This window comes from Podarcis cretensis, assembly GCF_951804945.1.
Source record: "Podarcis cretensis genome assembly, chromosome: 2".
Lineage (NCBI taxonomy): Eukaryota > Metazoa > Chordata > Lepidosauria > Squamata > Lacertidae > Podarcis > Podarcis cretensis.
In genome coordinates this window covers 55,648,186-55,662,196 of record NC_137171.1, presented here as the reverse complement: position 1 = coordinate 55,662,196, position 14,011 = coordinate 55,648,186, and the positions used below count along the sequence as shown (strand labels likewise).

The following is a 14,011-nucleotide window of genomic DNA, read 5'->3' as shown; positions in this document are numbered from 1 at the left end:
TAACATGTATCCCCTCCTGATATTCTAGATTGCTGTATGCAGGGAACTGTGTTTTGCAGAGGAGTGCCGGGGGGGAGGGGTGGGGAGAGAGAGAGAGAGAGAGAGAGAACCTAGAGCTATTTTGCAGAAAAGTCTGGTTCTGAGAAGCTTCATCAGTACCTTCATAATAAACATCAGTATATGCTATCCAGATCTGCTATAGGTGTCTGGAAGCTGTTGTCTAATAAATTGCACATTCACACGTGGAAAGTGTGTTAAAGTCATATGTTCACTGCATATTTGCTGGTGGAGAATTGTCTTTCCTTGTTCCTCTTGGGAGCTGCGCTGAGCCATTGTTGCATCTGTGTCTGGAATAGATTTCTTATGGTCAAAGTAGCTTTTACCTGCATTTCCCACTGTTCATTTTCTCCTCTCTGTAATACAATGCTAGCCTGTCCCTTCCTTATATAAATTCCTTCTTGTTAGCAGACTGTGTGTAACAAATCTCCTCCTATGTGCACCTCACAAAATAACCCTGTTGTTCTTTCTCTGATTACCTGGCGCTGCAAGTCTCTGCTATCTGCCTCTCTTTCTATACCTAATTTGATTGGAGTGTCTTTTGGAACTGACCTCTTCTTTACCTCTCTGACCTACAATTTTATACTACCTGCCCAATCACTAAAACAGCTTTCAGTTTTTAAAAAAATGGACCTGAGTCATTTCGTCATTCACTGGAGGTTTCAGTTTGCAGAGACCAGTAGGTACATAGCCGAATAACGCTTTCATTTTGAGTTATAGTCTCTCTCACTGTGATATGTTTTGTTGGTGAGATCAAAGGAAATTGTCTGTCTCACCCCTGACCTGGGTGAGTCAGAGACATGCATTAAATCAACATCATGTACTAGAAGAACCATGTCCGGGCACAGTAAATAATACTGTTATCAGCCCACAGATATGACTCCTTATCCTAGAACATTTTCCAGTGCATTTTCCCATATAGGTATGACATCAATCTTCACTGCAAACCAGCAGATGCTCTGTGCTGCTGTTATTGCTCCAGTGTAAAACCACCATCTAGAATTTACCAGCAAATTCATTCTGTATAATTTGGACTTAATTGGAATCCTGGGTTCCTTTCTGAATGTAGATCAGTGTAGCCCAGCTAGAAAAAGTATTTTCACCACTAACTGCTTCTCTGAATGGGTCACTCTGTTCTTACACATTTGGATTTTGCATGGAAATGTCACCGATGGCACATTCTACTCTCTGGCCACACCTTGCTTGCTGTTTTGCTCAATATATCTAACAAGTAAACCTCTAGAACGCAAAGGCTTATACCAAATAATTCTGTTCTCAATATATATTTTTCCTGAAAAAGATTAATACCATTGAGCCTCTGAAATTTGTAATGGCTTACTACTTTCCCAAGAAAGATTGCAACCTTACATTTGGTTTGGTTTTGTATATTGGCTCTTTTAAGTGTGTGTTTGTGTGTGAATGGCTGTGAGAATTGGGGAATGATAATGTTATCTAACTGAATTCTCACAAGCTTAACTATGGGTTGAATTTGAGACGAAAGTGTAAAATGCTACGTGGTAAAAATGGAACTATGTGTAGGAATTCTGAAATAAAATCTAACAATTCACCCACTTAAATTGGAAAGCATGCAGAGGAGGGCAGGTACAATAAAGACACATATCGAGTGATTGAGGATGTCTACTCATCCCTAGACCTTTTGTGATCAGTGTATGCACCACTTCCGCTTCCAGCATCTAGAAAATGGTAGAATAACTCATTTATCTTTTACCAGCAGGGTTATTGAGAAACCTGTATAGATTGCACAGTGCTGTTCCACACTGCTGAGCTTTGCAGGTTTCCAAATAGCACACAAATATTTGGTAGGATTCTTACCCTAGAGAAATGGGCTAGCCTAGACTATTTATAGCCCGTTTAATATAATCGTTATTTGCTTCATTACAGCGTTGCTCAGAACCACAAACAGAATCTAATGACTGTCGCAAACCTGGGGGTTGTTTTTGGACCAACGTTAATGCGGCCACAAGAAGAAACGGTTGCTGCGATTATGGACATCAAATTCCAAAATATTGTGGTTGAGATTTTAATTGAAAACCATGACAAGGTAATTTGTTTGAATTTGTACATCTTCCATTTTTTTTATTGTTTGCAAATGCTTTCTAATCTAATGCATATTTCCCAGCTGTCCTTATCCACAGAGTTACAGGAAGAGACAAGAACTTTAATATTCACATCTCCATGAGCCTTTCCACATATGGAACCGTTTTACTGATTTGGGGGAAGGGGTTCTAGCTGAATTAGGGAAAGGTAATAAAATGTTTGGGAATCTTACAGCCTTTCACTGAGGCAATGTCCTATTCCTTAATGCTCCTTTAGAGCCTTTAGAACAAGATGTGGAACCTCAGATGCTGCTGGACATTCACTTTGCTTTAGCGGGAAAGTGATGCCTTTGGAAATCATCATTATTACACTAATACTCACGTCTAACTCAAGCTAGATTTGTGTGCCTAGGAGCCAGTACATCCAGAGAAAGGGTGACAGAAGCCTAAGATAAAAAGTGTAATAGCTGCTGATATTGCACAGGGCACTCCTTTACCCCCCAGGACCAGAGTAGAAGTTTACAGCTAAGCAGGGAGGGAGAAAGCGGAAAAGAGGAAAGCATATTTGAAGTATAGAGGATCTGGGAACTGTAGTTTCCTCCTTACATAGCTACAATTCTTAGCACTCTTAATCTGCTATAATATACTTTGAGGAAAATAATCTGAATTAAGTGTGTGTTGAATGTGCTTTTAATGTACTGTATGTTGTGGACCTGCCTAAAGGCAGGGAAATTTGCAGAATGTCCCCAGCATCTCCAGGTAGGGCTGGCAGGGCTGCCTGAAACCCTGGAGAGCAGCTGTCAGCCAGTGCTGACAACACTGATCTAGACAGACCACCAATTTAACTTGGTATGAGGCACTGTCTTATGTTCCAGATAAGGCAGTGAAATGTGAGTGCCCCCTAAGAGATGGGGAAAGGGAAGGATTGAGGGTGGCAAAGCTTAAAAGAGAGCACACGCTAAGGCCATTAAGCCCGCTGCAACACTGCATCTAGATATAGATTACTGGAAAAGGCAAGTAAGTGCTAGCCTCAAAAGGATCGGCTCCTGCTTTTCAGTAATATGCAGCAACTACAGTTTTGGTTAATTTCCAAGCTCTGACTTAAGTGTTTTGATAATAATCCTGTGGCCTTAACAGAGGAAGAAGATGTGTGTTTTGGAATAGTGTCAGTTCAATGAGGTCATTGATTAACCTGTCAAGTTGTCTTCAATAAATTTCTGATGAATCAATGCATGCCCTCAGTCTGAACTTGCATCCATGCATCTTAAGATCAGTGTGCAGTGTTTGAATCTGTTATTGATTTCTGCAAAGAAATTGCAGCTAGGCACTTCCTGGAACATCTGGTTGAATTACAGTCTGATGTGGATTGCCAAGTTATCTCGTATGCAGGCCATTAAACTGTCTGTGTAATCAGAAAATTTAAATGATTTCTGAGCGATTTAATAACATTTGTAGATGCTCATCCAAATCAGGGATGGCATCATTTGCAATGTTAGCGGTGACTAAACCAATAAATACTTATTTCCTTTTTCCTATCAAAATTCTTAGACTAATCTTTACAGCCATTGTTGAGAGCTGCTCCTCTCCGCCACACATTTTATTTCATGTTGAATTGGCATTAAATCTATGATACTTGCCCTCTTCTATTGCAAAGCTTGGGAGCAACTGAACACTTCAGCATTCCTGACTCTCTTTTTTCCTGCCCCTAAAACACCACCACCACAATAGATATTCAACACCATTCCAGATACACCACAATCAAATTCTCAGCTGCTTTTGTCTCGAAAGAAGAGTACAGATTCCAAGCCACCATCATGCAGTGAGAGGCCCTTAACTCTCTTCCATACTGTGCAGCCCAGTGAAAAGCGTAAGTATCTTAATCCCCTGTGCAATTGGTTGTGCTGTCATATTATATTGCTTTGTCTCAGGGTGGTCAAGAGACTTGGTTCTCAACAGCAGTAAGAAGGAGACACACCTGTAAGTGTAAGGCTTCAAGTTTCCAATGTCTTTGTTGTTTTCCTAGCCCTATATTGTTCAGCACAAAATAAAAGCAGTAACTACACTCCATTCTCCCTAGATTCAGTCCCCCCCCCACAGTCTGTGACCATGGTCATGTAATCCTACCCATAGATGAACACCCCTTTCGTCAATAGCAGTAGATAGGATACCCTTGTTAACAGCTTTGCTCATAGGTAAGTAGCTCTTTTGTCTAATTCCCATTAGAGCTGCGCAGACTTGATGCCAAAATAATTTACATTCCCTGGATGGCAGTTTTTGTGAGTTAAAAAGAAAAGCATGCATGGAGAGCCAGGCAAACAATAGACGTCAAACTTAATCACCATTAAAAGGTTTTGCCATTGGGAGACTCCCTCTTGTTCCTTTGTGTTTAGAGACATTTCCCCTATTCTCAGGCTTTTCTGTTCAACTTTGAAGAATTAAAACTTTCTGTGTTGTTTTGTACAGATTTTGTTTTATCAAAGCAATCTCAGTTCAGTTCATTGTGTTTTCATGTGCAACCCAATCTTTGCTGATCTCCAGGCATTCATTGCAACTCTTATGTGGTCCTTCTAATCTAAACTATCTTTCACTGAATAAATAATGGACAGTAGTGTTCATTGAAGAGGCCTCTTCCTCTTTTCTGTTTGTCTTCTGCATTCTGAATTTTACAAGCTGGGAAATAAGTGAGAGACTTAATAATGAAAAGTGTTATGTTGCATGCACCATCACATGTGAAGCATTTCTGTGTGCCTATTACTCTGTGTACATACTGCAGGACATCATAATTGGCTGTGCCTCTCTGGCACATGCATATGCTGTAGCTTCTTCAGAGGTAATGATGTACACCAGGATTAAGGAACATGTTTCCTTCTGTGTGGTGGTGATGTTGGACTGCAGCTTCTACCATTGGCCAATGCTGACTGGGCTTCATGGTTGTTGGAGTCCAACAACTTCTGGAGGGATGTAAGTTCCCCATCCCTGGTGTACAGTCTTGGTCTGAAATCTCTGAGGGCGCCTTTATGCGCATGAAGTTGATTCTTTAGCACAACTTGACTGCACAAGAACGCAATGGGCAAAACTAGACATGGCATTAAATGTGTCTGCACTTAATGTGCCCTTTTAAAAATATCAGCTACCAAATGGTGCCAATGGCAGGTAAGGTCTTCTTCCTAATGCCAATAGGAGATTTGGAGGAGTGGGTTTGTTTGTGTGTTTTTTTGTCAAGACTGTAGCAGAAAAGGAAAAGGTTAAATACACCTCCTTGCTGCAGTCATGCTGATAATGAACAGCCCTCTTAGTAGCTGCTATTTGCATTTTAAAAACTGTGCACATTAAATGAAAATATGCTTTGACTGTCCACTTTGGCCTAGAGGAGGCATACAAGCTGTATATGAGATGTTTTCCTGTTGCTGATTGAGGCCAATCTCAAGAATCAGATCTATGTGTCTGAGATAATTAGTGGCTTTTGTGTGTGTGTGTGTGTGTGTGTGTGTGTGTGTGTGTGTGTTTAAAGCCCCCCCCCCCCAAGCCAGTATCAAGACTTCAGAGGAGCAATGTAGAAAATTTTAACTTTGGGGGGTGGGGGGAATTCCATGTAAACATAGTTGCAAGGTCCCTTCAGGTTTAGGTAGTTGACAGTAATGATAATGTTGGGATTTTTTTTAACACTATGAGGACTGCTGCACCCCATCTGAGTTTTACTGTTGTAGGCAGCTAGCAAAGATACATAACAGCATTATCTTCCATTTCTCTCTGTTAATACTCCTCTGCTTGCTGGAAAAAGTACAGTGGGAGAGAATCTTCCTAGATACATCCACCCCAACCAAAGAAAGGGAATGGAAAGCATGCTCTGATGTTGTTCTTTATTTATATATCTATTTATTAAAAAAAATAGACCACTCTCTCATATAAGATAGCAAGGCAGTATGCAACAAAATATGCAAATGAAATAAAATCTAGAATACTGTACAATATAAAATAAGCATGGCAGTTGTCTCACATTGAAAAAGTTTAAATATATGAATTGGTTTGTCAGCATAAAAAGGTTTTCAAGAGACCTTTGAAAATTGGCTGTGAGGATGCCTGTTGAATCTCTACTGAAGGAGTGGGGCCAGTGACATAACATGTCCAGTTTCTAATTGAAACCAGCCAGGTTTCTGAAACTTTTGGGACAACTAACAGTACTCCTACAGATTATCTTTGTGCTGGGATCAAGGCAAAAATAAATATTATTTTGGTACCAAACCCACCACCTTTTTGGAAATAGTAAAAGTTTTTAATTTCTAGACATAAACTTTGAGGCACCTAAGCAGCATAATTTTCTGATGTTTTACACCCTGCTACAGAACCTACAGAAGTGGTCATTATTCCCACCCCCCACCCTTTCTCTCTCTTTTATGATGTCCCAGAAGTATGGGCATCATAGCTCTTTAAATCAGACTACTCTTGAGAGGGCAGAAAAGCAGCCAGTATTTGCATCTTCGATGAATTTCAGAAATAACACTTAATATGATAGCATGAAATTAATCATTTTGCCCCTAATGGGACAGTTTAAGAACAAACCCAGGGTGGTAAGTTAAGGCAAGAAGAGGCTCATACAGTGGTAGGAGGAATGTGTTAATTTGTTAATCCTGGTTAGCATTCTTGGGTTGTTCTTGGAAACAGGTATGTAACTGCTGATATGTAGACAGAGTAAGTAACTCTCAGCAACTCCTCATTTTCTGCCTTAGGAGATCCCTCTGATCTCTGGTCCCTCTGATAATGCCTGTCCTACAAAAAATGTGCAGTAGAATTAAGTACTCGCTCATCTTGGAAGAATCTTCTCACAGGATAGCGTGGATGTCATAGTCGTATAGTTACATTTTTGTAGAGAGAGCCCATGATTTCATGGCAGAGATACCCATTACTTGGGAGTCACCTGTTTCTTGTAATGTGAATTTCATTTAAGTGACAGGCCATAGAAAGCTGCATTAACTCCAGAAAAATTATGATACTGGCCCTAAACATAGAATTGTGATTTGCAGCAGAAAGCCAATAGCATTTACTGTTGGAGATTCTCTGTGGTATGTGGATGATCTTAGGAAGGAATTACCTAAGAAATCTAAGAAACATTGGAGTTGCAAGGAATCCTGAGGAATAGCTGTTTTCTATTTGTATGATACTTAATGCATCAAAATGGCACTGAGGCAGTTGAGGAAAGCATATAGTAGTTCTTTCAGATCTGATATTGCTTGTGATTGTAGTGGTAAAAGACAGTTTTTAAGATTTGTAGTTAAGATTTGTGGTAACATTTACATAAGAAATTCATACAGTTCCCATCTTAAAAAATAACATAAAAATAAACAACTGTGTGATAGAAAATCTTAATCTTGGTTATTCAACTACAAATCCCTTATCAAGAAATTGAAATTAAAAACAGATCAGATTGATTAATAGAACTCAAATAAAGTTATTAAGAGAAAGAGGTCTGATGCCTGTTCTCCATTATGGTTATGAAGACAAATATTTAACCTCTTCACTGCATGAGAATATATTATTGGGTTTTCAAAATGTACTAGGAAACAGGAGTGATATTTTACTAGAAAAATTGGTGCCGGAACTCACCACAAATGTCTCCCTTGTTCTCTTCTAATGGCAATGGCCCCCACCTGAGATGTGCCAGAACTAAGTTCCGGCTGAACAAAAGCCCTGGGAAGTAGTCATGTGGAATTATGCTGAGCTCACTACTGTCAGTTCTGTATTATACTTAATAATTTCGCATGCCGATATGCACCTGTCCCCACATCAAGAGGCATTGTCATGTCAGAAGGGACAAAAAATTAGCCCCTGAAGCAGACAAAAGAAGAAAATATTTTGAGCATAAATCTGAGCTTTAGCTGAATAGCCATAGAGGTATGAACAGTAATGGAACCTCTTTACTGCAGAATTAGAATTTTTGGGCATAGGATATGAATCATCTTCTGATGCTAACTGGTACAAAAAATCCTCTCTCCATACAAAAAATATGACAAATGCATTCTCCCTCCCTCCCTCCCTCCCTCTCTCTTTTAATAGCTTAATGAATTTTAGTACATGTATCTCTATCGTTCATTATTTTGTTCTTTTTCTTCCAGAGGAGAACAGGAACAGTATCATCAACTCCAGCCTGGAATCAGTCACATCATCAAACATCAACAGTTTCCTCCATTCCAACAGCACTCCTCAGTCTAACATGAACTCCAGTGACCCTGACTTAGAAGTTATTAAACCCAACAGGCCAAACTCACTGTGAGTACAATCCTGATTTATATGTCAGTATTTCCTCTCTGCTGACCCACTGTTCTGCTTATTAGGAATAAAGTCTGTTGATTCAATAATGTTTAATGCTACTGTAACCACAAGCTATGTGCTTTATATTTTCAAACTCTGAAGAGAAATGTACATACGTTCAATATGTTTGGGGTTTGTTAATTTACCTTCTATTATTCTGAATAAGTGGGGTGGCTTTGGATCTAGGGGTTTTTTTTTATGTCTTTACACTCCAGCTTGCTCATTTGTGCACATGTCTTGTGTTTTGTGTTGGCTACACAGGGGTGTTTCCTAGTTTCGTTTGCTCCCAGAATCAGAGAGAGGATTTCCTATTTAGCTAAAACTGGAAAAGTGCTTTTGGCACAGTTCTTCACCAGCTAACTGTGTGCCCGTCTCTTTGCTGTTTGTGCATTGTCAACATTTCAATGAAATGCCTAATCCTAAATCTCAGAGGAATGGTCCAGTTCTACTAGGAATTGTTCCTAATCTCTCACAGCTGATTTCTCACATGAGTAGCAGCAGACTTCTGTTTTGGTTAAAAAAATCAGTCATTTCCCTAGGCTCTGTTGTGTCTGGCAACATAGTTCAGCAAAAGTTCCTCACCACACTTGAGCTTCCTTTCTGCACAGACAGAATCTACTCCAGACTCTGGCAGTAACTGAATGTTTTAGAACACCTGCAGCTGTCATCAGAGGCCTCCTCCTTTGTCCCCTGATAAGGTCTACATTGTAAAAGACATTGACATGACATCAGTGTGTTGTGAGTTTTTCTTATCCTTGCATTGCTTCCTTGAGACAGGGTGGAGAAATTCAAAAGTTTATTAGTAGACATTACCAGAGAAGAGATGAAAGAGACAAAAGGTTGTTGCTTTTGGTGACAGCTATGCACCCTCTTCGGGACGCAGCTATGCACCCTCTTTGGGACGCAGGTGGCGCTGTGGGTTAAAGCCTCAGCGCCTAGGACTTGCCGATCGAAAGGTTGGCGGTTCGAATCCCTGCGGCGGGGTGCGCTCCCGCTGCTCGGTCCCAGCGCCTGCCAACCTAGCAGTTCGAAAGCACCTCCGGGTGCAAGTAGATAAATAGGGACCGCTTACCGGCGGGAAGGTAAACGGCGTTTCCGTGTGCGGCTCTGGCTCGCCAGAGCAGCGATGTCACGCTGGCCACGTGACCCGGAAGTGTCTCCGGACAGCGCTGGCCCCTGGCCTCTTAAGTGAGATGGGCGCACAACCCCAGAGTCTGTCAAGACTGGCCCGTACGGGCAGGGGTACCTTTACCTTTACCTTTTATGCACCCTCTTCAGTGTCAAATTCTGGACTCTGTGGCAAGCTTTCCTGTTAAGACAGTGGCTGTTGTTCCAGAACTCTTACAGGCATCAAGTTGACCAAGGTGATGTTGCCATCATTCAAATATGTTCCTTATGTCAAGGCATCCCAGAAACCTGGATGGCACAGAAGGTTGCGTTTATTGGCTTACTGGTGTTTGAGTTTCTAAACTCTGTGTGCATGTCTGTTTAGTAATTTATTCCCTTCTTTACAATTCCTAAACTGATGGTTCTTGTGATATGTGAAATTAAAAACACACAAGTATAAAGAGGAGTCAGAATGATGTTGTATCAAAAGAATAATAGAATGTTGGCTCAAAAGGTGTTCAGCCATTGAACTTGACATCATGTTCCTTTTGTAATGTGCCAGGAATAAGTCCTTAATCAATAAAGTGGTTTTTTTCCATTTCCTGTAGAAATGGTGGGAAGGCTGGTTTTATTACCAGGTAGCCTTTAAGTTAAGAAGAGAATAAGGATCTTAACCCAGTCAACACTTTGAGAGATGAAATCTATACCAAAGTGTGCAGACAACTTTGATAAAATATCTGAGCACATCTGTCACGGAACTGCCATCAGGGCCGGAGGGTGAGAGAGGGCTCTGGAGGGGTTCCAGAGAGCGTCCCGGGATGGGGAGAGGCAGCCCATCTTCTGGGGAAGAGAATCAGTGTAGCACCAGTGGAGAAGGGGGGCAGATGGGGGAATCGGCGAGGCGGTCCCATGACTCCTTGCCAGGGACCAGCGGGGAGAGTAAGGGTCCTCTGCTGCCTACACCCTCCTTGCGCAGAAGGCTTCCGCGCAGGGAGAGTAGGAGGAGACTAGGCGTCAAAGAGCTTCTTGCTGGAAGAAGTTCAAGAAACGCCCACTGATGAATTCTGCCAGCGATTGAGACAGCCACGAGTGAGTGGCTGTCCGGACAGAAAAGGTTCACTCAGGCAACCAAGCGAGGCGTTGCACCGGTTTACGCATGAGCAACCCCTAGAACCATTACAGCAATCCGTCAGTCCCTGACGTTGCTTGTGCGCAGCCCCGGAGAGGCAGCACGATGAGCCAAACAGCGCCGGCCGGAGGGACAGAGCAAGAAGCCTGGTCTTGCAAGGTCTGGTCGAGAGGAACCGAGACCTGGAGGTGCCTGTCGCCACCCTGTCCACACGGCTGGAGGAGAGACAGGCTCAGGATGCACAGGTCAGAGCCACCCCGATAGGGAGGAAGGTCCTGGGGCTGGTACATAAGTTTGGTGGAAAGCCCCAGGACTACAATGCCTTCCGAACGGAAATTCAATACGCTTTGGATTTGCAGAAAAATGACTTTGCGGATGATGGGGAAAGGGTGGCTTACATTGTTGGACATCTGCAGGATGGGGCGTGCGAATGGATCAGGCCCCTAATGGCAACACAGAATGATGCATTGAAAGATCTCAAGAAATTCTACCAGGCGATGGACGCAATGTTCTCCAGCGAGGTGGAGCAATGCGTGACACAGAGGGAGCTGATGGGGTGCAAGCAGGGGGGCCTCTCTGTCAGAGACTACTGGTCGCGTTTTGCGATGTTAGTCCACAAGCTCAGGTGGGATCTGGACTCTGAACCAATACAAATGTTGTTTGAGGCGGGTTTGGACCCTGGAGTGAAAGACGAGCTGTCCCGAGCGCCCCGCCCACGGTCGATGGATGAACTCACAAAGGCTGTGCTTGCGATCGGAGTATGCCAGAAAGCGCGGTCTCAGGAGAAGCGGGAGATAAGGGCGGAACGTTTCCATGGCAACCGCATTCCGGAGATGCCGAGGGAGCCTTCCCAGGCGATGGAGCCGATGGAAATTGATGGCGCGCTTGCGCACGAAGTTTCAAACACCAGCAAAGGCCGGAAAAGGGAGGGAAAGGAGTGGAAAACTACCAAGAAGTGTTTCCTCTGTCAGCAACCGTGACATTTTGCAAGGGTCTACCCTCAATGGAAAGCCTGGCAAGGCATGATGGGGACGACAGGCCACGACGAGAAGGGGGAGGAGGGGCCGGTGCAGGGAAACGACAAAGCCTGGCTGCCAACCAGCGGGGGCAGCAGCCAGGCCAGCAACCAATAGAAGTGTCCCAGCCTGACCCTCCCAGGGCAGCTATAGCTGGTGGTGCTAGAACTCCCAAATGGGCACCCCGTCAAGGTGGAGGGGCTGCTAGATTCTGGCAGCTCGTATAATTTCTTCAGCAGAGACTTCGCTCTGGAGCATCAGCTCCACCTGTTGCCACTAGATTTTCCCTTGCAGGTGAACACCATCGATGGCAGGGAACTCCTGGGAGGGGAAGTGACACACCAGACACCGCCAATGCGAATGAGTGTCTCCAGGCACACGGAAACCATTGCCTTTCACGTAGCCACGCTGGCAGGACCCCCAATAATACTGGGAATGAGCTGGCTGGCAATACATGACCCAGTAGTGTCATGGCATCAGCGGTCGGTCACCTTTGGGTCAGCTTACTGCTTAGAACACTGTCTGGGAGGGAAGGAACCAAGGATGACTGTGGCCAAGGTGGCTGGGGTGGCCCTGGAGCAGAAAAGGGAGGTGCCACCACAATAGGCGGATTTGAAGGAGGTCTTCAGCGAGAGGGAGGCAGACAGCCTCCTCCCCCCACAGACCATTTGACTGCCAAATCAACCTGCTTCCAGGGGCTCAGTTACCAGTGGGTAAGCTGTATGCCATGTCCGACCGGGTGATGCAGGAGTTGCGGCAGTTTATTGACAAGAACCTGAAGAGGGGTTTCATAAGGGAATCCAAGGTGGTGGTGGGCAGTTCGTGTTCTTTGTGGACAAAAAAGAGACTAATCAGCCCAGATTAGTTGTGGATTACAGGGCTGTAAACCTGGTGTCAGAACCCGTGACTTTCCCAATGCCCAGGATTGACGATATTTTGACACGTGTGAGGCGGGGAAAGATTTTTTACCAAGCTGGACCTTGGGGGAGCATATAATCTGATTAGGATAAGGGGGAGGGGGATGAATGGAAAACAACCATGTTCACCCCCCTGGGGGCTTTTGAGTACTTAGTCATGCCATTTGGATTACAATCGGGGTCCGCCTGCTTTCAAGCCTTCATGCACCACGTGTTGTGGCTCCTGCTGTACAAGAATTGCGTAGCCTTTTTGGATGACATCTTGATCTATTCGGACAATGAAACATAACACGTCAGAGACGTCAGGGAGGTACTACAGAGATTGAAGAAGCATCAATTGTGGGTCAAGCTGGAAAAATGCCAATTCCATGCCAGGGAGGTCGAGTTCCTGGGGTACAGGTTGTCCGACAAAGGACTAGCCATGGATCTGGGCAAGGTGAAGGCAGTGCTGGAATGGAAAGCCCTCAAAACCAGAAAGGATGTGCAGAGGTTCCTAGGCTTCAGCAACTTCTACAGGAAGTTCATAAAGAACTTTGCTCACTTGACAGCGCCCATAACGGATTGTCTTAGTAGCAAAAATAAGTTCGCATGGACAGAGGATGCGCAGCAATCCTTTGAAAAGCTGAAGAAGGCGTTCGCCTCAGAGGAGCAGCTCCTGCACGTGGATCCGGAGAAGCCCATGAGACTGGAGACGGACGCGTCCGACCGTGCGGTTGGGGCGGTACTTTTGCAGCCCGGGGCCAAGCAGAACTGGAGGCCGTGTGCCTTTTTCTCTAGGAAGCTGAGCAAGTCGGAGCAAAACTACACGGTGTATGACCGGGAATTGCTTGCGATCTATGCAGCATTTCGGCAATGGAGACATCTGTTGATAGGGGCGCGGCACAAAATCCAGGTCCGAACGAACCACAAGAACTTGGAATACTGGCGGACCGCACGAGTACTCAACCAGAGACAGATCAGATGGTCCCAGGAGTTCGCCAAGTTCTTCTTCGAGATTCGATACGTGCTGAGAGAGGAAAACGCAAGGGCAGATGCTCTCTCCAGGAAACCGGAGTACATGGAAGGAGAGGGGCCACCAGAGACCAGGCACGTGTTCCCCGAGGACCAGTGGGTGTGTGGGGGAACGTCGGTTGGGAAACGAGAACTGGCAGGGCTCACCAGAGACAATGAGTTTGCTCAGGCCAAGATGAGGGAACTCAGGGACGGAAAGGAAGACAATGGAGGGTTTGAGGAAAAGGAAGGGGTACTGTACTATAAGGGAGCGCTGTATGTACCAGGGGAGACTTTGAGGAGGAAGGTACTTAGACAACTCCATGACAACCCAACAGCTGGGCACTTTGGACAGCACAAGACCATGCTGCTTGTCACCAGGCAGTTCTGGTGGCCAAAGGTGAGGGAAGACGTACGAGAATATGTACGAGG

General features: G+C 44.3%; 1 protein-coding gene across 10 annotated transcripts in view; it reads left to right on the top strand.

Annotated features, from left to right (window-relative positions):
• ARHGAP26 (Rho GTPase activating protein 26) overlaps window positions 1–14,011 on the top strand; it is a 215,783-nt gene that overhangs the window by 157,360 nt on the left and 44,412 nt on the right. For all 10 annotated transcript variants that reach the window (XM_079967947.1, XM_079967952.1, XM_079967949.1 and 7 more), the window contains 3 exons: window positions 1,960–2,119; window positions 3,843–3,981; window positions 8,225–8,378. In XM_079967947.1, coding sequence (XP_079824073.1) covers window positions 1,960–2,119; window positions 3,843–3,981; window positions 8,225–8,378 — 453 coding nt within the window. The remainder of the gene's footprint in view (window positions 1–1,959; window positions 2,120–3,842; window positions 3,982–8,224; window positions 8,379–14,011) is intronic.